The 25,579-nt window shown below is 51.2% G+C and overlaps 1 protein-coding gene across 1 annotated transcript; it reads left to right on the forward strand.

The window, feature by feature from the left end:
• Positions 1-1,726: 1,726 nt before the first annotated feature.
• PRELP (proline and arginine rich end leucine rich repeat protein) lies at positions 1,727-23,766 on the forward strand. Its single transcript, XM_006261224.4, has 3 exons — positions 1,727-1,940; positions 13,341-14,283; positions 17,490-23,766. The coding sequence occupies exons 2-3, from the start codon at positions 13,356-13,358 to the stop codon at positions 17,666-17,668; spliced, it is 1,107 nt and encodes a 368-aa protein (XP_006261286.2). The 5' UTR covers positions 1,727-1,940; positions 13,341-13,355; the 3' UTR covers positions 17,669-23,766.
• Positions 23,767-25,579: the final 1,813 nt, after the last annotated feature.

Raw genomic sequence — 25,579 nt, forward strand, 5'->3', positions numbered from 1 at the left:
GCTCTATTTTTGTTTTCTTCTCTGGCTGCAATCTCATGTCACGGGCTACCTGCTGCTTCCTAAACATCAAGTCCGGTCCCGCTGAGCTCAGCTGGGGTGCAAGTTATGTCCCTGAAATGGGCCCCAGGGTAGTCTATGCAGGACTGTACTAGGACTGCTAGTGACTACAGGAGACCACAGGGGATGGATCGCACATGCCCTAGTTCTTACACTCTTCCATTAAAGTACCTACTGCTTGTCACTGGGCTAGATGGACCTTTGGTCTGGCCTGGTATGGTGGCTATTATGGTCTGTGACCCATTGCTATTTGCCTGTGCTGCTGAAACTTAAGTGCAAGGGATTTCATGCTGGAGAAAGGCTTAGGCTTGACCTACTGGGTAGCTGCCCTTGGCTAGTTATGGACAGAAGAGCTACAGTGCAATGCTCCCCAGCCTGCTTCTGCCACTGGGCATCACCATCCCTGGGGGAAAGGATCCTCTCAAGAGGGGCACGGTTTCCATGCCCATTCAGCTCTGTGACCTCTCTGCTGAACCTGCCATCAAAGAAGGTGCCTGGGTGCCATTCATAAGGGTGGTTTCTGTTGTGGCATGGATTGTCTGTCCTCCATTATAGAGGACCATCTTCAAAGGGTAGAGGCTTTTCACTCTCAAGCATTTAAAAAGCATTCAGCATATAGCAGGCAGTGAGTACTAACTCACCACAACATGGTGGCATGTCCACTAGCACCAGGGCTGAGGCCAGGCAAGTCATTGCACATAGGATGGACCTCCCAAGTGATGCGTGACAACCATCATGACAGCCAAGGGGAAAGCAGAGGGAGAAACTGCAGTTGGCAGTGATGGCAGACCACTTTATTACTAATAGCCACCTCTCTTCATTTATAGATCCCAAAGCAGAGCAGAAATGAGTATCCTTAATCCTGACTGAAGGAGGGGGCCCTTTTTGTGGGGAATTGTTAAGAGTCCTTGTGCTCGGACTCTTTGTGGGACAGGGTCTCCCACTGGCCTTTCCATCCCAGTGTTGTCTGGGTTTTGGCAAGGAGAAGGTGGAACGACATTGCGTGCAAATCCTGGCTGCTGCCCTCCTGTTGGAGACGACGAGCACTGTGGTTTCTGCCAGCCTCCGTGTTCCTGGTATCAAACACCAACATGATTTAAGACACAGTTATAAGAACGTGGGTGGTAATAAAACTTGGGTATTTTTCCCTGCTGCATGAGCCAGAACCAGAGAGATTAGCCATCGTCCAGTGACCTTCAGCAAAGATCAGGGCAAATCTGAGGGGACTTTTCACATTGGAGTCCCTAATACAGGAATTTTTAGCTGGTCTAATAAAAGATATCAGACTTACCCAAAGAGCCTTGTCTGCCTATCTCCTTGGACCAACACGGCTACAACCAACACCCCAGTACAGGAAAGCATCCTTAGGTATGTGCTTAAGCCCCCCTATGCTTTCTGAAAGTGCCACCTGGAATAGGGACGAAACAAAGCACGTTGCTTCAATGCTCTCCTGGATCAGGCCCGTGGTGAGGAAAGCATTTATTTAAACTCTGAAGCCTCTTTCTAATTAGCTTTGTTTTTAAACACGGGCTCCGAACGGCCTCCGCAGCAGAAGGGATTGTTATTAAACGCCAGCCCTCCGGTAGGCAGGACATGTGTGCGGATTAGATCCGAGGAGCTTGGCTGCCAGATAAAGACGTTATTGTTGTCATTTTTTTCCTCTTTCCCACTCTCCCGCCTTCCCTTGCTCCCACCCACCCTCTCCAAGAGAATCTCAGAGGAGCAGAACCAGAGAAAACACACAGGCGTGCGCACACACAGAGCGTGCAGGAGGCGCGCTTGTGTCAGAGCCGAAGTGCAGTGAGGAGGAGGAGGGAGACAGCCAGAGAGACACTTTCTTGGGAATTAATAACACAGGCAGGAGAAGGGGCAGGTGCACACAGGTAAGCTCTGGGCAAGTGTTTTACCTGAGAGGCCTCTCACCTTGCCTGATGGTTCAATCAAGGGATCAGCTGCCTCCTCTCCAGGGTCTAAGACTACCCTGCGCTCCGCAGCTGCTGCTACATGGCAACCACGTTTCCTTTCCTCTCTCTTTCCTTTCTCTCGCATTCAGCAGCTGGGTCTTTCTCTCTCCAAAGGCAAAACTTTTTTTCTTAGCATGGGGGATGGTGCTGGAACCAGGGATGTTTAAGTCTCCAGAGCCAGGAGAAAAACTTGTGATACGGTTGCTGTAGGCTGTTTCCATGGAAGCATGAGCAGGGAACCCCCTTCCTCCCGGCCAGCTACCCTTCACACACCCACTCGCTCTCACATGCTCGCTCTCACACGCACACGCGTGCATCTCCAGCTTTTCAGCTGGAAATGCAAAGGTGACCCAGGCGTTTGAACGAATACGGCACAGCTCAAAACATACTCTGACCAGGAGAGATGCAAGGTTGGGAGAGGAGCGCCGAAAAGGGAGGCGTGGAGCTGGGCTCAGACAAGTTTCTTTTCAATCCAATCCAAAGTTTCCAATTCTAGCAGTCTCTCCAAGCGCTGTCGTGTTATGCTCAGCAGACGCCGGCTCATTCCTCTCCGTCTGCGCTGAACAGAAGTTGGTTGTTTTGCAAAAGATCTCAGAAAAATCTTGGGAGTTTGCGAGGTTGGGGAGTGGGGGAGGGACTCCAGAAGTCAATGCAATCTCATGGCTTACACTCCCGTCCTAGATGGGGAGATGGGGGGGAGGCAAAAAAAAATGGGCAGCATGGCAATGTTTTCTTTTTCTGTGAAGGAGCGAATTGAGTTATTTCCCAAGGGTCTGGGACCAGGGCCAGGAGATCAGACCCTGGCTGCAGTTATACCTGGATAATTCCAAGGAAACAGAACCCAGGACTGAGATGGCTCTACCCCAGGGCACCCTGCTTCTTGATCCCTCACGCGGAAAGAGCTCTGACGCTTCGGGCCTTGTGGCATCTTATGCTGTGAGCTGCACAAATGTTGATCGCTTTGGTGCTAACTTGGAGTTTGGAGCAGTCGCACCTTTAGCTTGAGCCGCGCATTTGTGGGGGGTGGCCATACCTTAGTGGAACAGCAGCTGGGTTGCGCAGATCAAGAGAAGATCCTGCCTTGGAGTGGCGTAACTTTAAGCTGCACAAGGGCTTTAAGTCACTTTATGGTATTAATGTGTGGATGGTCCAGGGGTTAAGAGCTCTAGGAGCTGCCCAAAATGATGGTGTAATAAGGCCTTAGGTTCTTAGTCTTTGCTCATTGATGGGAGCACAAAGCTTATTGATGCATCCGATCCCTAGGAAAGCGGTTCTGTGTTTAGGCAGAGACTGTTGAGCAGACATCTTCATGCACTGGCAACTAGGCGGCATTGGGACAGAGGGCTGTGTCTGTGTGGGTGTGCGATGGAGAGGGGAGGGGAAGATTCATGCTCTTTGTGGCTCCGTGCAGGGCTGTAGCATGAATGAGGGGGGGTCATAGGAACGTGAAGTCCCAGCCCCCCTTTTTGGCCGTTTGGCTGGCAGGGTCCAGCAGTGCAGCAGAAGGCCAGCGATGGATCTGGGGGAGTCGTTGTCGGCCCCACTTCTGTCAATCAGCAATGCCCCTGTTTCCTGGATGCAATCCCACTCCCTGCTCATTTTGGACAGCTGTGGGTTAATCCTGCCCTTCCCTTTGGCAGTGGATTGGATCAGCAGAGGGGTTTTGTCAGGAAAGAGATAAAAGTGCAATCATGAAGCCTTCCTTGCTGCTGGGGAAGGTCTGTCTGCAGGCTGCAGGGAGGTGGAAGAGAAGGAGAACCCAGAGGGCAAATCCCAAGAGGCAGGCAGAGGAGCTGATTTAGTGCGGCTCACAGGGAAGCAGGGGGAGGTTGAGGGGCTGCTCGGTAATTACTTTGGAAGCACCAGTCCCACGATCTCCTTGCGTCTGCGCTCTGGGTGGGCGGCAGAGAAACCCCGGGCAGCTCAGGCTGCAATCCAGAGAGGTTTTGTTGCAAGACTGAGAAGCAAGTTCAGGGCATGGGGAGAGGGGCACACCTGGCACAGGTGGCACTTCAAATGTGCCACAGGGCCTCCCTGCAGTGATTGCTGCTCATGGTACCTCCTGCTGGGGGGCTAGCAAGGTGCCGTAGGGCAGGCTGGGGAGTCTGGGATAATCGCAGTGGCTGCAGCTAAAGGAGAACTATCCCGGCCCTGTTTGCGCATCCAAGAAATGCCCAGTCGGTGCTTCCAGGGTCCGTGGCTGCGTGTTGGACCCCACGGGATCCAAGGTGCTTGGAGACAGAGCTGCAGGCCAGGAGAGGCGCTGGGGTTAAAATGCAAGCATTTTCTGTTGCAGCAGTGTGGGAATTCTGCCTCCGGCTGATCCTAGAGAGCTCGGGGGCAAGACGTAGCCCGTCCACAGGAATGAACATAAAACTTTCCCTGCAGAAAAAAGTCTGCGGTTGCTGAGTCCCCTAGTTGGATTCGCCAGCAGTGCGATGGCTCTAGCCCAACATAAATAATCTGCTGCTGAACGTCTTCCTCCTCAACCTATAGGAGAGCTGGGCCTTAGCATCGGCTCTGGTCTTAAAGGGCCACCTGAGTGAAAGCTTTCCCTGCGCTCTCCTTCCCCCCCATTGCTGCGCTTGAAAAGCACGTTGGATCCATGTTGAATGATAAAGCCTTTCTCTACCACCTCAGCTCCCCAGTCCAGCTGAATAAAGGAAACCCCAGTTTTGTGGGTACAGCCCTCATCATACTCAATGGCTGGGAAGTCTGGCAGGCCCCCCCACAAGCTATGACTCTGGTAGAGTAAAACAACTGATGGATGCAGAAGCCTTGCTGGCTTCTCTTCAGGTGGCCCTCTCTGCTTCAAAGGGGCAAGCATGTTTTCTGTCCTCATCTGTTCATCCGCAGTGCCACACACATGCGGGGAGCGGTGTCACACTGGGAGGGGAGCAAGGGGCACAGGAACTTGAGGTCTTGACAGAAGCCATGGACAGATGCAGAGGCACTGAAGGAAAGCTCTCGCAGAGAGATGAACTGGAAATGACACCGTGCTATCGGAGGGGGAAAGAGTCACATAGCATGTCTCTGCATTTTTCAAGCTCTGGGTTGAAATGAAAGACTATTTTGCAAGCCGCCCCCTTCAGATGTACTTAGTGTGACCAATGGATCCATAATAGCAATGTTAAGCCTATATCATGTGTGTATGTGTGTGTGTGTGTGTGTGTGTGCGTCCGGAGGTTAGCATGGCATATTTGGCCTTGGAGGGTCAGCATTTGCAGGAAGAGATGGAGCGAGATTTTCTTCACTATTGAATGAAATAAAAATCTCAGGGCTGCATAATCCTCCCCATCACCTTTCATGAGCTTCCTCCCTTCCTGCCCCATAGTCATGACCCACCCTTTGGAATCTGGAACCAAAACCTCTAAAGCCAGTGATTTCTAAACTCCTCAGACCCTCAGAGTCAAGCCTCAGCTGGTCTGATGCAGCCTTTTCTCCATTTGAAACCTCCAGCACCATGCTATTTACTGCAACAGAGGGAAATCCCAAAAACTCCACCTGCATGACTGTTCAAGCTCCCGGGGCCCCTTCCAGAAGTGCCCTTGGCCAGGGTTGTCTTTCTCAGGTTGTCCTTCCACCACCTGTGCGACGTTGTGTCTACCATGCAGTACGTATGCCAAGTTTGTCCAGGTGTAGTAGAGCTGGTCCAAAGATTTCAAAAAATGAAACATCCCTGGAACTTTTGGTCCAAATTTTGAATTCCAACCACAAGTGGAGGAATGGGTAGGGGGGAGGAGATGCCTTTTTCATCCATGTTATTTGCCCTATTTCCATCCAGCTGAACAACAGATGTTAGTCATTAATGCTGCTGTGGTAACAAAAGGACTGTGTGCACCAGTGCCCTCTACTGGGATGAACCAGAGCCACCAAACTGTGTGTCAGAGGCCCTGCCCTGCAGGGAGCAAATATTTCTGTTTCAGAGGGTTGGGTGCCATCTGGCCTTCTTTCCTCCTTGTTGCAATGCAAGTTTCAAGGGCCACCGCCTGCAGCTCACTGGGAACTAGAATGATTTTTTTCCTGCAAATTTAGCCTCTGTTCGACCAGCAGCTACTTAGTTTGCTATTCAACCAATGCATTTGCAACTTCTTTTGTAATAGGCACTGACAACAAGCATTCCTATTTCGAGCTGTTTTGCCTACTGGTGCCTGGAGACCAAGTTCTGCAGTTAGCGGTGGTGTTTGCTGAAGGAACGTGCCAGATGTCCTACATGAAATCACTCTCAGATTAAGTTTTTGGGAGACCTTGGGGGTGCGATTCTGAGATTCACTTCATGGCAACGTGAACGCCGGCAAGCTCAGTTGTGTAAATGCAAATTGAGACTCAACAAATAAGACAAGACTAGCCCAAGAGAGTTGCCTGAAAAGCTCAAGCATGAGTGGCAACCATAAACATTTTGAGGTGGCTTGGATTTGCTGACATGCCTCATGATTTCTTCTCTGTGGGGAAGAAGTTCTCAAGCCTGGCTTGCAAATAAACCTTGTTGTGAATGTATGTGTTGCTTTGGCCTGAAGGGTTGTCTGTAAATGGATCCTGCTTTCTATGAATGTGTCGTAAAGCAAGACTTGGCGGTGTGGTATCTTTTATTGGACCCGTCACAAAGTTGGGGGAGATGTTAGACAAGTCTTTGGGCCCAAAACGTCTTTCCTCACAACACTGCAACACTACCAAGCTTATTATTTGGAACAGATTATGTGAGAAAACTTCACCGGTTGTTATTCATCTATTTGTAATCTTTAATTAGTCACTGGGCCACTAGGTAGCAGTTGAAATAGCACGGTGATGGTAAGAGCAGAAGATCCTAGACAGATGCTACAGAGACATGCCATGAATTGTTACTGTCAGTAGAAGAAGGGCGTTTGTACCTGAAAGCTTGCAAAGAACAATTTTTCCAACTATTTGGTTGGTCGAATAAAAGAGATCACACCTACCCAAAGAACCTAGCCTGCCTGGGTCCTGAGACCAACACGGCTACAACCAAGCACCCTACTGTCAGTAGAGATGGAGAGGGCTGTAGTAGCTACCTTATATCAACAGTATTGTTTCTGTTCTCTGACGTTTTTATTCAGTTTTGACAAACAGCAACTAATATAGACCCTGCTTTCGGCTTTGAATTTCAAGGCCAAGAGCTATTTGTATTAAAATGAGGATTCCTAAACACTGTCAGACATAAATCAATAGCTCCTCTTGCACAGTAGATGTTGTGGCCTCATGAATAACAGTAGGATGAATTCACCAGGTTTTCATGGAAAAGTAGAAGATCCTCTCTCTGCGTTGTTCCACCAGCGATGGCGTATGTCTGTAGCAACAGCATCAACTCAGCTCCTCTGAGGTCACCACCTCTTGCCCATGACTTCATACTCAGTTGCCATGGAATCTGTCATGTTGTCAGCAGCTGCGCGAGCTCAGTGGGTGATGGAGTCCCAGATCTGAACATGCTTAGTCCAGACAACACCAAAAATGCATGGTCCACTTTTGCAAGTGGCTTTTCCTTCTGTATTGGACTAAACCAAACTCCTGTATCCAACTGCTGCCCATCCCCAACTCCTGTGGTTTCTGAAATCCAGATTTGAATCCTGGAGCTTGGGTGGTGTCCAGAGAAACAGCCTGAAACAAGGAGGATGTGGTTGGAAAAGGACTGCATGTACTGAAGGGGTCAGAGAGGCACTAGACAGCGGGCTGTAGACAATCCCCCTATGACAAAGTTATCGGTTCTTTGCGGTATTCTGCGTTTCCTCTCCTTCCTGCCCCTTTGTCCCTCCAAGAGAGAACTTTCTTCTGATACCACCGAACCAACACTCAGCAACTTCTGGGCCTGAATACCTCCCTTCCCCAGCCTGAGGTACCAGAGCGTTGATTGGAAACAGCAGGGACGCAAGAAGGGTTTGAGGGTTAAACAGAGCCAGATGGAAGCAGCAAGACATAAAACTGGGATTAAAAGAGAACAGAATCTCTTTATGGAGACAGTAAATTACCAAGAAACCCAGGAATGCACTGGGTTGCCTTCACTGAGGTATTTTAAATGGAGTGGAGTTGTCCATGAAACCAATGTGTCAGCAACTCTCGATGGAGACTCCCCACATACAGGGTATTTTATATGATGCTTGCCTGCAGCTCCCCTGAGCTGGGAGAAACACAAGGCTCGGCCCGGGCCTGGGGGATGGGGGCCCGGAGGGTCATCCCGGGCTGTGGCATCGATCGCTAAGGCCCTGGTCAGCGTATAAAAGGGCTGTCTGAGAAGGAATTTCCTCCCTGGCAAAAGACAGCCGAGAAGCCTGTTTACTGGCGGGTGCTTCTATTTGCCGACAAACCGTTCCACTTCTGAGCCATGTTAGACCTCGCTGTTTGCTTGTTAGCCTAACGCTGTTGACATTTCCTTGCCGCAGACCGAATGGGGACTTGCCGTCCCTGACTCAGCCCCTGTCTATGCTGCTGGCACAGAGCAGGCACCGTACGTGGCTGCCCTGTTTGCCAGTGGGCGAGTGAAACCCAAGGGGACCAGTTGTGTGCACATCCCCGACACCCGGCCTCTGAGCTGTCCCCGTGTAGGGCTCCCCTACACTTGCAGTGAAGTCTGAGTGGCACCAAGGTCTGTTAATGAGCGTGGTGGGGGATGAGGGGGCGCCCACTTCCCCATATAGTGGGGATGGTGTGCGATAGGATGGGGAGCACTGAGCTGCATAGGTTGCTTTATTCGCTCTTCATTCAAGGGCTTCTGCCTGGTGCCTTTCATCCCTGAAAACTGTCTCTCTTGCGCTGCACCGGAGGGAAGTAACAGCACCTTCCTGAGCTTGTGCCTTAGCTTGGTGACTAGGACGGGGCATGGGAAACAGCCCATCGAACCCGGTCTCCTTGAGTCTCCCAATGCACCCTGTCAGCTCAGCCAAGCTCAGGGAGACGGTTCTGCTCCGTTCTTTGCTCATGATCTTCCCCGTGCGCTCACAGCATCCCTCCTTCCCTCCTTGCCAGGCTGGGGAGCAATATGGTCAGCGCATGCCTGCTCCTCTTGCAGTCCCCGGGTTTCTCCTGCTGCTCACAGCGCAGAGCTAGATGGATGCCTGGTATGGCCCGGTGGGGAGTTCCTGTGATCTCTGTTCCCCATTTCTTCTCATTGTATTCCTTTCTCCCCCTGTCCCTCGTGTGTTCCTGAGCTCTCTTCCCTTTACCGCAATTCCTCTGGCTGCCCAGACAGCCTGTCAAGCTCAGCTGCGTTCGTGCCTGTATGACACACAAGTCTGAGCGAGCCTGACTAATAGGCTGAGGCATCTGCTGCGCACGCCGAACACCTCCTGTCGCACCTCCAAAAGATCCAGGGCAGAGGCGCAGCCCTGACCGTCGCTGCCTGGGGGCTCCTCAGCCCCTTTGCTTCCTCCAGAAACCCCCCACATACATCCCTGCTTTGCCAGGGTGAAAGCAGAGGAGATGGGTCCCATTTAACAAGCGGGGAGGAGAAAGGGAGCTAAACCTCAGGGAGAAGAAAGCTTGTGACGGTCTCCATGGAGCAGAGGTATAAGGGCACGTGTGGGCAGGCTGGTGCCGGGAAGAGGGTTGTTTTTGCAGGCAGGCCATTGACCTGGCATTCAGGAACATGAGGGTCAGTTCTCAGACCTGCCTCGGGGACTGTGGGAAAGTCACACTCTCTCTCTGCATCTCATTACCCCCTTCAGTCAGATGGAACGGGATCCTCCCCTTGCCTATTTAGAGGGCAGGCAGGTCTAGGCCTGAGCTATCTCTTACTGTGCATCTGCCCCACCCTTAGCAAAATGGGCTCCCGATCTCTGTCTAGGTGCTAACAGAATACAAACACGCTGATGGGTACCGGATTGAAATGCTTTGCTGCGGGCCAGAGAGCGAGACTACCTCAGCACTTTCCAATCACATTACACTATATAAATACACTCCATTCAATTAGCTCAATGCCCCTCCAAGGATTTGTGTGCGTATTAGCAGCTGTCGGAGTCAGGACTGCGTTACATCTAGCCCGGCAGTTCCATCATTTGTACGTTGCTGCAACGTGGCCCTGGAAGCTAGAGACAAGCATCTTCAGATTTACGAGTTGTTTTAAATCTGCTTTGCATATTTGTACACGGCACCAAATTCCCCTATGGAACCAATTAGGTTTCTACAATGAACCACAGGAACCTCTGTGCAGCAGCAGAATGAAACCCGGCTGGCCAATGCTCATTGTCAAAGTTGAGGCACGGGCAATGCAGCCTGAGCGCGTGACTGGGGGCCAAAGACCCCTGTTCTCTCTTCTTAGCCCTGGCATTGCCTTTCTGTGTGACTTTTGGTGAACTTGGCCTCTCTGTGCCTCACCTTCCCAGTCTGTAAAATGGGTCTAGTCATATGAACCTGCCTCCTGAGAGGTGTCAAGTGGGTCTGTGGGAATTGTAGGGGTTTGGCACCAGCCGGTTTCTGCTCCCACTGAACCCAACGCTAGCTTCTTTTGAAAATTGACCTTTGCTGTTTATGCAGAACTGTGCAACTAGAAATCATAATGTCACTGCTGAGGATAATGTTGTCACTGCTGAGTCTGCTCCTTACCCGTGCCGCTGATTATTTGACCTCCATCTCATCTTGTATGAACAGCTCCCAAACAGTCAGTTCCCAGCTTCTCTGTAAGGCAGAAAAACTTATAACTCAGAGATGAAGCGACTTGCCCAAGGTCATGCAGGAAGACTGCAGCACAGCAGAAGACTGAACCCCGAACTCCTCCATCACAGACCCGTCTCTTAAATACTACCAGACCATCCAGCTTTGTTAGCCGTCTACCCGCTCCTGTCTTCCTCATCTCAGCAGTCCGCCAATTTGCTCCTGAATCATTGCTGTCTGGCTCAGCTACAAAATGAAGCATTGCAGTGATGCATCCACCGTGCCTATTTCCAAAGGGGCAATCAGTCCTCTTTGCCAAGGCTGGGATGGCACCCGGGCTTCTTGACAGGACCGTAGCTTCGTAAGTTAATTACCACCCAGTCACTGTCTTCATCCTCATGAATCTGAGTGGTGCTGCAGGATTCACTGCAGTCACTTGGTGGCGCTGCAGATAAAATATCCTTAAAAATTAAAGTGAAATCATGGTTCAAAGACACTATGGGGCTTGTGTGTAGAGAAACCAAGAAAACAACCCCTGCCCTGGCATTGACAACCTCACCTCTGGGTATATTTTCCCCTTTCTCTCTCTGTTTTTCTGTCCATTATATTTTCCTTTGCTGGAGATATTACCTTGTGCTATTTGTGGCTTCGAGACCTTTGCGTAGCTTCCTTCTCGCTAGCTATTTAATAAATGAAATTACTGCAAACTCATTTTGACACATGAGGAGCCTGGGGCATTGGGAGCCCGATGGAACAGCAATTGGTTTAGGGTGGGTGTAGTTGGCTTAGGACGTCATTTGTCACGCAGAGATCTAATGATGAAAAACCACAGATCCTGTTAGGGGCTATTAGCCTGATGCTTCAAGGGAGAAACCAAGCGGGAGCTGCCTGGATTTGGGGCTAAACTTTCTGTTTGGGCAGCTTCGCCTTTAATTATGCATCATGTGAGTTATCCACCTTCCAAAAACACATCCACCGCGGCCACTAATGGAGATGGATCATCAGACGTGACTCCTACCTTGCCTTTCCTATTACATCTGTTAGCTGATTACCTTCCCTTCTTTTCTTTTCTTTGCTGCATCAGGGCCGTGGCGAATCTTCTGTTCTCTGCTATGATGGATGGTTCTTTGTAAGAGCAAAGCAGAATAGAAAAGCAATCAAGCAAAGCTGCATTGAGTTTACCATTGACCCCGCTCCATCAGACCTCTCTGGAGCAAAGTTGTTTCATGGGAGTGGGAGGAAGAGGCAAGATAGGGGGAGGCAGTAATTAGAGGTGTTTAATTAGAATTTGAAAGGCAGATCTGCAGTGGGAGTAAGCTGGAACTGCATTGCGGTCAGTGCAGGCGCTACATCAATCTCTCAGCTGAAGTTCTGGCCCAGCTTATTCTGTGGGTTGCCTTCGAATCCACTGCTTCAGGCGATGCTATCTCAGTATGTCTTTACCAGATGAGTTCAACTCTGGACTCAAAAGCACCTTTCCTTGCTTGCCAGGTCACCTGCTATATAAAATCATACTAGGTTCACTCCATCCAAATCCAAGCCTCTCCCCAAATCCAGCCCTGGTTTGGAGCTGGGCTGCACTTTCCAGAGGCTCCTGCTAATCCCAAATGAAGCCAAGTTTGTGATCCCCTGGCATCCACGTGAATACCTGTGAGGCCACGTTCCACCCCCTGCCCCTCCCGAGCTTCCCTTAGACATCCCTATAAAGGAGCATGGACAATAAGGGGAACAGTGTCTTTTCCTCCCGTGTTCCAGCATGGAGGAAAAGACCCCAGGGAAATGCATCAAAGCAAAACGCCATCATGTGAAATGGGCCCCTGGTGAGTGGAACAGATTAACGAGCACATGAGCCAACTGCAAAATGTGCGATTCCCATCCCCTGCTGTTTGGAGCACAAACACGACGGCTCGATCCATGGAGGGACCGAGCCTGCTCCTCTGCTGACGGAGGGGGCGTTTTGCATCTCATGGAGCTGTTCGCGCTCTCTCCGATGAAAAAGAAACTTGGCGCAGTTTGTCAGATGCAGCCTCTTTGGGAAAGCGAGTGGGTGGTTAGGTACCGTGCGGTGATGAGAGGGTGACATGGGGACCACAGGCAACTCCCAGGTTGGGCAGACACCCCTCATACTGCACGTTCATCTCTTCTGGGCATCTTCCCTCTGTCACACGAGGTGGGAGAGCGATGGGGAAGCTTAGGAAAACAGGTGCTCACGTGTGCGAGTGGCTATCTCGGCTTCACGAGGAGAGCTATTCAGGACCACCCCATGTTGTGTTATCTGTCTCTGTCTGTATGCTGTAGTCCTCAACTTTATTTCCCCCTTCTACTTCTCCTTCTCCTCACCTTACTGCCCTCAGCCATGATGGACACATATTTATCCATGTAGAAACACATCTGTAGGTGGGCAAGAGGGAACCCTAATACAAGGAAGCAGGAAAGCAGTGCTGGCCCACAGTGAGTGGGTTACTAGCTCTCTCGTGGATTCCCTGTAAGGGGAAAGCATGGGGGTCTCGTGGTTAAAGCACTAGTCTAGGGCCTCAACAGATTTGGGTTCAAGTTCTGTGTAGCCTTGGACAATGCCCCAATCTCTCTATCTCATCTGCAAATGGGGTTATTCATCCTTCCTGGCCTCATGTTGAGGATAAGTTTATTGATGTCACAGCGCTGGGGGATGGTTATGATCTATACGGGCCTGTTTTTGAAGCTGTTCTTCCTGTTCCCCCTCAGGTGAATACCTGGACCATGAAGGTGGCCTTCAGATTGCTTCTCCCGCTCATCCTCTTGCTGATCTTTGAGGTGAACGGGCAGCGGAAGAAGCCTCCACGGAAGCCTACTCGCCGGCCACCCGAGCCAGTTGAGCCCACAGAGTTGCCTCCACCCCTGCCACCGGGCCCCCCCTCTGTCTTCCCAGACTGCCCCAGAGAATGTTTCTGCCCCCCAGATTTCCCCTCCGCCCTTTACTGTGATAGCCGCAACCTGAGGAAGGTGCCCATCATCCCCTCCCGGATCCACTATCTCTACCTTCAGAACAACTTCATCGAGGACCTCCCGGAAGAGTCCTTCAAGAATGCCACAGAGCTGAAGTGGGTCAACCTGGACAACAACCGCATCAAGAAGGTGGACAAGCGGGTCTTGGAGAAACTGGACAATCTGGTCTTCCTTTACATGGAGAAGAACAAGCTCCGGGAGGTGCCTAACTTCCTGCCCCCCAACCTGGAGCAGCTGCGCCTGAGCAGGAACCACATCTCCAAGATCCCCTCCGGGGTCTTCAACAAGCTGCAGAACCTGGTGCTTCTTGACCTCCACAAGAACGAACTGGACGACATGGACTTCAACAAGAACACGTTCAAGGGCCTGAAGAACCTCATGCAGCTCAACCTTGCCCATAACACCCTGCGGAAGTTGCCCCCTGGGGTGCCCAGTGCCATCCACCAGCTCTTCCTAGACAGGAACTTCATTGAGGACATCCCCAGCGAGTATTTCAAGAGCTTCCCCAACCTGGCTTTCCTCAGGCTCAACTACAACAAGATTACTGACAAAGGGCTGCATAAGAATTGCTTCAACCTCACCAACCTCCTGGTGCTGCACCTGGCGTACAACAACCTCACGAGTGTCCCCTTCATCAGCTCCAAACTGGAGCACCTCTACCTAAATAACAACTCTATTGAAAGTGAGTGGGGCTGGCAAACCTTTGGGAGGTTCTGGTTGGGTGTAGAGGAGGGAGATGTACCTGGGGACTGTTTAGAGACGGCTTCTTTCAGTGTGAATGCCGCCCTTAGGGCAGTGACTCTTCTTAATGGGTAGTTGAACGACCTACACCTAGGACAGTGGGGGCCAAACTTTTTGGCAAGCATGTCACAGCTTAGGCCTGTACTCTCCAAATACTACTCCAATCTCCTTTCCCTGCCTGATTTGCTGCTCTGCTTTTTGCTTCCCATCCTATCTGCTGCTGGGCTGCCTGTCCGCTCCCCTGTCTGCCATATGCCACACACAGGCTTCCAGTGCCACTTGTGGCCCCTGTGTCACAGGTTGGTTGCCCCTGACCTAGGGGATGGATGGTCCAGCATTTAGGGCCCTAACCATGGGAGTTATGAGATCAGATTTCAGTTCCTTGCTGCATCTCACATTTTCCCATGTGACCCTGGGCAACTAAGTCTTATCCATCTGCCATATGGGGAGAATACTTCCTTACCCCCCAGAGGCACCCAGATAAATGGTGTACAAGTTGCAAGGTGCTCAGATGCTACAAGTGGGTGGTAGGCATGCAAGTGGTAGGTAGAAACAATCCAGCATACCCTTCTGCAGCAGAACCTCCCAGGGCTGGGAAGCGAAAGGAGAGCAGGGCTACAATGGTGATCTCCGCCACAAATCCATCGGGGCCAGTTTCATGCAGGTCAGGCAAAGAACAGCGATTTCACGGGACAGGTGCTAGCCCCCAAAAATGCATCCACACAGCAGGATTTTTGCTGTCTGTGTTCCAGCCACCGACTGTCCCCGTGGAAAACATCTACAGGGGAGCAAGAATGCAGAGGTCCTTCCAGGCATTGTCTGCATGCAAAGGGAGATCGCACATAAAAATCAGCCCAGCTCTTTGTATTTCTGGCTGCAGAGGGGCACCCAGAACAGGGCATTGTACAGCAGCAGTACATGAAGTTCATACCTCCGTATGTGGCAATTTATAACATGCATTCCCTCTGCAAGCCACATGGACAAAAGGTCAACAGTAGCTTGTTGATTCTAGCAATGACAGCTTTAAGCCTAAAATCCTTACTTGGACACAGCTCCCGTTGAAATGAATGGGGAGACTTTCCTGCAAAAGGAGTTTTTAGATGTAGCTATAAGCATCCAGAAGTTCCAGCACTGAAATTCAGCCACTTCCGAGGTGACACGTGGCAGCTTTAGCTGTAAAGGGAGACTCCACAACAATAGCAGCATTTACCTTATGAATGTACTTGTTTCTGACCCTGGGGTTTGAATAAAAAAAGGGAGAGAAGCAGGCTGTTTCAAGGTGGGGAGCCTCATGGAGTTAAGTTTCCTTCACCAATGGCTTCAGCATCAGGCAAAAAGTAACAAAAAAGACTGTAAGGCCAAGTCCAGGTCTTGTGGAAATAGCTGGAATTGGTCCATAGGGAAAGAAGGAGCCAGCAGCAGCCGAATGGAAAGCAAGAAGGCTAAATAAAAGGTGCATTAGGGCCAGATTTTAGCTACAGGGGAACCCAAGGCCAAGTCACAGCTTGTTCTATAACGTTGCTATTCAGCCTAGTTATGAAGCATTGGGTAATAGGATATTTTCTACCATAGGCACTTTCTGTGAAGACAGACTCCTATGCCAGTCCTCTACACTGCCAGCCCTCATGACTCCACCTTGAGTTGCTCGCTATTTGATGCTTACTTAAAGCTCCTGTTCCTGGAATCACCTTATTAAACCAGATTCTCTGGTTTGTCAGTCTTTCTAGCTTGCATGGTTATAGAGACCAGTTTGAAAATATGGTCTCAAAAAAAGCTTGAGAACCAAAAGGCAAAGGAAGAAATCCCAATATTTTCATTGCTGTTATTTACATTTTATTCTTTTTGGAGCCAATCTGAAAATTTCCAGAGCCTGGCTCATGGTTTTTAAAGTGATGCAGTTGGCAATGCTGATTTCCTGCTAAAGACCATTCTCTTTCCGTGAACAAAGCTCTGCTGGATTTCTTCTTACCCTAGCTGAACACAGATGACTCAGTGAGCTCCCCAACAAAGCTTAGTCACTTCTAGCTATAACGCCATGGATCTTATTCCTCACCTTCGCCCTGTCTCTCTCTCACCTCACTGCCTGAGGTGCTATATGACACTTTAGAAAGTGAAGATGCAATTTGAGAGCGCTCCGATCAGTCACCTTGCAATCCCAGCATAGCCATGGGAACACACCACCAGCTGTATAACCAGAGACAGAACAATAAGTGCTAGAATAACCACCCAGAGCTAATGCTATCTCAAGCTCCAGGAGTTACCTGTCTAGTAGTTTCATATGGCAGCAACAATTAGCAATGCTTCAGGCTGTTTTTATATAGGGACAGGGAGAATCACAGACCACAGCTGTCCATAAAATGACCAGGTCAAGAACATTCTCAGCTCAGTAAGGCAGGCCCCCGCTTTGGTGGTCACTGGCATTGGAGCCGTAGCACCTGCCTATTGAATTCAGCTCCTTCGGCCCAGCAATCCCAAGGCTTTTGAACAATATGAGGGCATGCTAGGAACCTACCATTCTAGATGGGTCTAATGCACAGCCTAATACTCACAGATGCCCACAGAGAGAACAGCAAGCTACTCAGCTTTCCTGCTCTCTGTCTACCTGGTATCCTGCCTGATGGTCCATGGGTACATTTCTTACCCACAAAATGAATCCTGGGTGCAAACCCACATCATTGCATCTGTGCTACCTGTTTCACCAGTGCAGGCAGGCCAGTTAGAAGCTGTGCACCCAAAATGCATCATTGGATACAATGTTACTAGTGAAAAGTGCACCCACCAGACTTCAGAACACATGTCTCATCTGTGTTGGTCCTTATGTGTATTTCTTCTCCTGTGTATGTGCTCCTTTGGCGCTTAAGCACTGCCGTGGTGCATTCCCTATCCAGAGGATAGATGTATTGCATAGCAAGCTGCTACAAGGAGATGGGTAGATATATGAAGAGTTTAAAGAAAGGGGTGTTAGAGACCTCCTTCACTTGTGCATGGAGAATTTCTCCTTTGGCTTTGGTCTATTCAATGGATGGATGGATGGGGAGGTGGGAGGCTGAATATATCAATAGACATGGACTAGATAAGCTCGATACCAGCCCCCTGGGCTCAGGTGGAGTCTGCTAACCCATGCCAATCCCTTCCCTTCCCCTGCAGAAATCAACGGGACCCAGATCTGCCCCACTGCCATGGTTACCTTCCAAGACTATCCCTCCTCTGAGATGGAAAACGTGCCCCGGCTCCGCTACCTGCGCCTAGATGGCAACCGGCTGAAGCCGCCCATCCCCCTGGACCTGATGCTGTGCTTCCGGCTCCTGCAGGCCGTCGTGGTCTAATCCCTTGGCAGCGCCACTCTCCCAGGACTTTGGCTTTGCACAGAGACTTGACTCCAGTCTACGTTAGACATTTGGAAACTATCTTGTCTCTCATTCCCGCCACCCCACTCACCCCTCAATGCCCTTCCTTCACTTCCTCCCACCTCCTTCCTCCTTCCTCAACTGCAGTGAGCCCCATGGTAAGTGTGGCCCAGGGCCACGATGTGGGAGTCGCAGGGGTCTCTTAGACGCACTTCCTATCAGATAGCCATAGCACCCACTAGATGGCAATAGGCCACAATAAGCATCCAAGGCCTGAGCATGACATTTGCCCTGCCAATCCTATTGAGTCAGAGAAGGATGCACCCTTCTTACACCCAGCAGGACGCTTCCTTTCCCTCCCAGGTTTGTATGGGGACAGCCAACTTCCAGCCTTAGGGACCATCTCCAGGTGGTCCCGATGGGACCATTGCCCTGAATCAAGGCCCACAGGTCCATGCAGGTCTAACAGCATCTTCCCCCAACTCCACGCCAGCTCATAGTTGTTCATGAGCTTGACTTTCATCCTCGCTGAGAGCACCCAGCATGAAGGCTTGGCAAGCAAGATTACTCGGGAGCTGTATGACGGGTGGGTGAGGTAGAGGTCCCAGAACTGGACAGTGATTGTGAGGCAATTATAGCAGCTTTATGAGACAAAGCCTCTGCTTTCCAAAGCAGCAACAACCAGCAGAGACCTCAAGTTGCCTTTTAAAGTGTGAACTACTGTCCAGTCCAACCAGGCACAGAGATCCAGATCTGGTGCTTCTCTTCCAAGGGCACAGAGCACCCTTCAATCAGATCAGGTTCTGCATCAGGCCAAGTCCTCTCTTGTTCTGTCCTGGCATGGCGAGCACAATGCTTGGGCATGTCCAAGGGAAGCCCCATAGGTTGACTCAATCACTTGTGCCTATGGGTTGGGTTCATCCACCTCCTTCCTGCTAGAGAGCCAGGACGCAGTCTCAGTGAGGTTCCCCAAGGAGCTGAGGATTCTGGGTGCAGCTACTCTCTAAGGTAGGGCAGGTGTGCAGAGCCTTACACACCTTCCTGCACATACAGGAGGAAAAGCAACACCAACAAGCAGGTTCCTCTGCCGCCTGCCATCTTCTTACTGCATCTACTTGCAACACAGCTGGGGGGTACACAGTGCATATCCAGATGTGCACAGTACACATCTGGAATACTGTGTTCAGTTCTGGGCCTCCCGCTACAGAAAAGATGTAGACGAATTGGAGAGAGTCCAGCAGAGGGCAACAAAAATGGTTCAGGGGCTGGGGGACATGATTTGTGAGGAAAGACTGAGGGAACTGGGCTTATTTAGTCTAGAGAAGTGAAGACTGAGAGGGGATTTAATAGCACCCTTCAACTCCCTGCACGGCGGTTGCAAAGAGGATGGAGCTGGACTGTTCACAATGGGGGCAGATGACAGAACAAGGAGCACTGGGCTCAAGTTGCAGCAAAGGAAGCTTAGGTTGGATATTAAGAAGAATTTTTTTACTAGGAGGATATTAAAATACTGGAACAGGTTACCCAGAGAGGTGGTGGAGGCTCCAACCTTTTCAAAACCCGGCTAGACAAAGCTTTGGCTGAGATGATCTAGTTGGGGCTGGTCCTGCTGGGAGAAGGGGGTTGGACTAGATGTGACCTCCTGAGGTCCTTTCCAGCCCTAACTTTCTATGATGCTATGAAAACCTAGCAGATAGGGTATCCAGCCATTCCTCACCCCCCTCCCCAATCCTGCATATCACCCAAGGGAGCACCAGGTGGTCAGGGTGGGTCATAGACATCCTGAGTAATACCTCTCTTGGGCAGACAAAGATGCTGGTCTGCCCTGGTGTCAGAATGGTAGGGGGATTCAACACAGGTGGGTTTTGCTCTGCCTTGCTGCTGGCAGCTGTGCCTTCCTTCAGGTACTTGCTTGCTTTGATTCTGCAGTGCTTTTGAGACTGTGAGCACCAAGAAACCTCAAGCCCAGGTGCCCAGAGGAGTTTGAGAGCTTGCAGGAGAGTGAGGGCCTGAATGGAGCTAGACTAGACTGGCCCATGGGAGAGGCGTATGTAACAGGGCTTTCAGGCATTGGCCCAAAATCGCTGCCAAGCTGAGGCTGGCCCAGAATTGCTGCACTCCAGCGTCTCACCCCCCCCCCCACCAGCAACAGCATCAGCTCCTGGGGCTGAGGGGTGGAGAGTGCAGAAGCTGGAATGCCTTGGATTTTGCATCAGTAGAGCTGTCAGGTGGAGGTGGGGAGAGGAGCAGGCACAAGAAGCTGGTCCACATCTGGATCTTCAAACACCGCCTTTTTGCAAGCGGACAAATACTTCCTCCCTCCCATTTCTGAAGCACGACAGTGACACCCAGTGGTCAGAGGGGCTTGGTTTGGGAGGGCGGCCTAGGTTTCCCAGAGATCCATCTTGTTCCTATTTCAATGCGGCCCCGCACCTTCATCCCATTTGTTCCCTGGGGATGGCTCTAGCTTGAGCCATTTTTCTTGCTCAGAGGCAGCGCCATGGCAGGTTAGGATGAGGCCAGGTGCATTTGTGGGTATTTCAGTGGCCTTGTCAGAAAGGTCCACCTGAATTCAGTCCCGCGGAGGCTGAGAACAGTTGGCGGGCTTGCTCCTGTCAGCTGCCCACTGCAGAGGGGAGCAGGGCACAAGGAAGGGGTCACGCCCTGGGACAGGCCGTATCCTCAGGGAAGATGTGCCTGCTCGCAAGGGCGAGGGAAAACTGCATGGAACACCTTGCCACCAGGAGACGACATGCAAGGGTTGAGGAGAAGACTGAAGCAAAGTCTCATCCTTGGGAGAAGCTGTCCCAGGCTCCTCTGAGTTTCATGAAAAGCTCTTGGCCAACTCTATCAATTCCCTGCCCGTCTCCAGGTTGGCTCACGGGCCAGCTCCCCTGCAGCGCTCACTGCAGAAGCTGTGCTGGTTGGTACTAGTGAGAATCTGGTACCAGTTCTCTCTTCCCCTTTAAGTCCCAGCCAAGTTTCCTTCCCCTCCTTGCAACCAGTCCTTCGATGCTGGGGTGCTATCCTTGATGCATGGCAGTGCCTCCAAGGCTGGGCTGTCTGGGTGGGTGCCTATCAGAGGCCTGTGCTAGGCCCTGGGTACTACTGAGGCAGCCTAGTGCCAAGCCTCACCTGCCCTGCAGCTCGGTGGATGGAGGAGGCCTCTTGTTACTCTCTCCCATGCGAGTTTGCTGTGTTGCTCTGCGCTGAGCTTATGCTTTCAATGCTTCTCCCTCCCCCTCTCCTCCCCCAGTCCCCGCCTGGATCAGCACGCTGCTGGGTGACACACGCTCGACTCATATATCATAGCCTGCTTACCCTCTCCCACAGCCCTGTTGCTTCAGGCATCTCAGCCGTGATCCGTGTTTCCACCTCTTTGTGTGCTCACCTCCGTGACTCAGAGCCCTCTGGCTCTGCTGATTTGCTGTGCCTATGGGGCAAGCATCCTCCATGCATTCGCAGATCGGTCTTCCAGCATGTGTTGCCAAGCAGGCCCGGTGCTTTTGCTGTCTCCTGTGCCAGTCGCATTGGGTACAGTCCAGTTGCATGGGGATATGAGAAGTCTTCTTGCAGAAAGCTGCCCTGAAGCCTGGCCTGTGAATCTACGGGAGATTGTAGCTGCATGGACTTCAGATGATCTGGCATATTGGTCTTTCCCAGGTCTTCATCTTCCACCTTCGTAGCAGGTTGGCTGGACTTACAGGTGCTTTTCATCTAGGCCTATGAATGACACAGGGATTTTTTTTGGGGGGGGGGGGGGATGTTAGGGTCACCCCCAAACTATAGGCCTGCTTTGATCAAAGGGAGTGGGCATTACAGATTCTGTGGTACAAGAAAAAAGGAAACAGGGATGAGAGTGAAGGTCACAGGTTGCTAATGAGGGTTATGAAGAGTGTCACCAAGCAGAGGCGCTGGCCAGTGCCACTACTTCTCGAACAAGTCCAAGGAACTAAGGGATGTTGCCTGGTGAAAATGTTGAGGTGTTTGTGGGGACGTGGCAGGAGAATGGCCTCACAGACACCCAGGTTCTCCCAGCCAAAGCCTCCTTCCTGGTCTGGTAGATGGGAAGCTTGGTCCGAGCCAGGAGGAGGTTGATCAGGAGGTCCTGGGAGTTGGTGGGGCCCCAGTTGAGGAGTGAAAAGGTCCTGGGAGAAGGGCAGCCAGAACCTCAGGAGGAGGTGCCTGAGGACACGATGGAGGGGCTGCAGCCTGGTGTGCTCCAGGTCAGTGTGTGCCAGGGTCTGCCCTGTTCACAGAAGGGGTAAAGCCTGCCGGATACACCCCCATGAACACAGCTCCATGTCAGAACTGTTCACCTAGGTCCCCGGCAGCTCGTGAGATTAGGGTGGACTATAGGCTCGTCTTGCAGAGACCCTCGCTCTCCCCGGAGGTGTCTCAACACTTGGTTTCTTGGGGGTGGGATGGTGGAGTCTGAGCGTGTAAGGCTGTCCAAAAGCAAACCAGATGGCTATCCCCCAGTCTGCTGAGGCAGTGTGGTGGGGGGTGCCGTGGCGTCTGTCAATGCAGGGGCTGCCCTTCATCCAGCAGCTAGAGGGAGCAGGGGGCTCATGTTCCCCGGGTCTCCTGAGACAGCAGCAGCATCACTGCCAGTGGGGCATGGCAATGCAGCCCCTTGCTATCAGTGTCTCTCCATCCCTGTGCATGGGCTTTCCCTCCAGCCTCAGCTTTGCAGACTGAGGTAGGACTCTTCCACTGGCACTCCCTCTGCCTCCTCCCTTCCCCCTTTCTCCATCCATCTGTTCTCCTCTGGTCTCTCTTTCTCAGCTAGTATGCCACTGTGGAGATGCACAGCACAATGCATAGACAGAACTATGTAGCCAACAGATTATGTGCCACCCCCTTTTTCATCCGAAAGACCCATCCCCTAGAATCACAGGACCATAGGAAAGCAGGGCTGGAAGGGACCTCACAAGGTTATCTGGCCCAGCCCCCTGCTCCAGGCAGGATCGATCACCCACTCCAACCCCTCTGTAGAGCTTGTTCTGAAGCCAGCAGATTCAGGTCAGGCTATAATTGACCAAATACCCTGGATCTCATGGGCACATCCTCCAATGAAGGAGGAGCCATGCTGCCCCAGGCCCAGGGCTAGGAAAGCATGCTCAGTGTTACTAATAGGAATGCAGATAGGAAAGCTAGCCCTTATCTTTATGAATATGGGGCCAAATTCAGATCTGAATGACATAGGTGTAACCCCAGAGTAACACCCCTGCTCTCTGCTGAGTTCCCGTGGAGCTGGTTTCTTGATCCCACTCTCCTTCCCATCCCTTCTCCTACCCATGTTTCCTTCTCTGTGGCTTTATAGAACTGAACACAGCTGCCTCTCTCTTCCTTTTTACGTAGCTTCTCCTGGTAGAGCATCTTTTTTTATTCTCCCCACAGATGTTACATGTAGTGCTCCCCCTTTTTTGATAAGTACCCACTGCATGCATAGGGTTTCTGGGTTTAGAGGTCGAGGGGTTGAAGCCCTAATTTCGGGTGCTCACGTGCGAGGGCAGTTGAGGTTCCTTTTTAAGGGTCAAGGGGGGAAAAATCAGGTTTAAATAAGTATTTAAAAAGCAAAACAAGCTGCCACAGCTGCAGTTACCCCCCCTTGGTGCCAATAATGGAAAGAAGCTTCTCAAAGGGAGACTTGGGATAGCACGCACGAGAGCTGGATGTTCGACTCCCATTGAAAATCGATGGGACTGATCAAGCAATGACTTCACTGCCCTGTGGTTCCTTCAAAATCTCCAGCTCCAGCAAAGAGCCACCGACAAATATGAGAAGGAAGGTTGTAATCCACTCACGTCCTCAGCTAAGTATTACCAACACTGCAGAAATGGCAAGCTTCAGGCCGCTGATCGAACGCTGCCAACAGCATTTATTAGGCTTGACAGATTTCAGCCATAAAGCCAGAAGCCCTATGTATATATTTATATATATGTGTGTGTATATATACCGGTAGACTGTACATATCTAGCTATATACATATTGTAGCTCTCAACTGATTTCAACTCAGTGGTATTTTCACTTCTCCTCTCCCACAGCAGTGAAAATAAAATGATTTTAAGAGACCTGGAGGTGTGGTCAGAGCTTGTTGTCCCGGCCCTTGCCAGCTGCTCACTAGTTAGTTATTTGTTCTGAGAAAGGTTTCTGTGGTCAGTGCTCATCACAGCGGTATCACGACTGCCTTGTGGAAACTGCTCTCTTTTCTTCTCTGCCAGAAGAAGTGTGGAGAAATTTGACGTTAAATGTGGAGTTGGGGCTTTCCCAGGGTAGGGGAGTCCCTCGAAGGATTAGAGCTGGTTTAGCCATCTTTTCTGCTTTCATCAGCCCTCAGCAAACGAGGTCGTGAGTTATCAAGCAGGCCATGAACCCAGCACCAGAGCAAAGGCCTCTGCTGTCCTGCCCCCAGGTTACAGGTGAAAGGAATTTGATGCTTTCGGCACAGCCTGTAGTGAATGCTTGCCCAGACTCGCAGTCCGTAGCTTTGACTCAGGTAACATTACTGCTACCGCGGGGACACTATAGCAGTTCATTTACTGCGATGGAAAGTAATATTTAGTATGTGTCTGCCTTCGACTATTCACTTTGCTCAGCAAGGAAGCCTCTGTGCCAGGTACCCAGAGGAGTAGCTATTGGCTGGCAGCGGTAGTTGACTGTTATCCTCTCTACACCCTAAGTGCAAGAGGCAGATATGGCCTGCACTTTAGAAGCATGTCACATTTACCAATTAAGTGTGCAGCGCAAAGGTGCTGAACATTGGGGTGAGCTGCCATCAATTTGCATACTCACAAGGAAGCAGAACAAGCTATAAGGGGGTAGTGAATGTGTGCAGGTGGTGCGTAGTCACACGTGAATCTGTGCGTGTGCACGTCCCTGAAGAGACGGAGGTTCTCTGTGCGTGTAGGTCCACGTGCTAGTGCACAAATGCCTCTGGAAGATGTACGGGATGGAGGGGCTATATCCGTACTTGCGAGAGCTGAGAAATAAGTGTGGCCCTCTGTGAAGGAGCGGCTGCGTCTGGCTTGATGCACGCGCCTGCCTGGGCTTGTGCACACGGACAGAATGGGTGTAGGCAGCAATGAATTCTCAAACTCATTGCTGCAGACGGAAATCTCATGCGGTGCTGCCGTCAAGGCATGAATCACAAATGGGTGGGCAGGGGCACGGGGGTGTGGGTGTGAACGCATGAGCCTAGGTGTAGGTTTCTGGTCACATATGCACGTTGGCAGGAGAGTGCGTGTGCGCGCACACAGCATGGGTGCAGGGAGCCACCTATTCTTTTGCCTGGTGCTATAGGATAAGCCTTAGTATTTTCCACCGTGCCTGGTGCATGAATCATAAATTCTCTCTGGGTATGCGTTAACTTGCTGCCTCTCCAGACGAGACAGCCCTGTCTCCTGCAGAATATTAACACAAGAAACACAGAGGTATTAATTTCTTCTCCCTGCAAACTGCAGCCTTTTGCAGCTCCAAAGGCAGAAAGTGGGGTGGTAGCTCCTGTGCTCCTCCACCTTTGATGTGGTTCTGTGTTAGTGGGGATCAAGGAGAATGCCAGAGATCTCCTAATTAGCTCTTGTGAGGGCTGAGGACGTGGGCATGACAGGGGCAGCAACATCAAAGAAATTCCTAGCGGGGAGGGGATGTTTGTGCATCAGTGCAGTGAGGCAAGGCAAGGCAAGGCGGGGGCTGTCATCAGATGGGGAAATGGCTGACTGTATAGAGGGGAGGTTTAATCACTACCTGTATGAAAGCACCTTACAATCCACAGTCCTGGCCATACCTGTGGAAGCACCAATGTGGATCATTCCTGCCAGCCTGTCTTGCAGGGCTGAGGTCTTCCATGCATTTTCGCTCACCACTGAAATACAGGCACCTCTGGGG

The sequence above is a fragment of the Alligator mississippiensis genome, chromosome 14 (assembly GCF_030867095.1).
Source record: "Alligator mississippiensis isolate rAllMis1 chromosome 14, rAllMis1, whole genome shotgun sequence".
Taxonomy (NCBI): domain Eukaryota; kingdom Metazoa; phylum Chordata; order Crocodylia; family Alligatoridae; genus Alligator; species Alligator mississippiensis.

Coding starts and splice junctions, on each gene's coding strand:
- PRELP (XM_006261224.4), top strand. CDS start 13,356: ATGAAGGTGGCCTTCAGATTGCTTCTCCCGCTCATCCTCTTGCTGATC. Junction 14,284..17,489: donor AAATAACAACTCTATTGAAA/GTGAGTGGGGCT, acceptor CTTCCCCTGCAG/AAATCAACGGGACCCAGATC.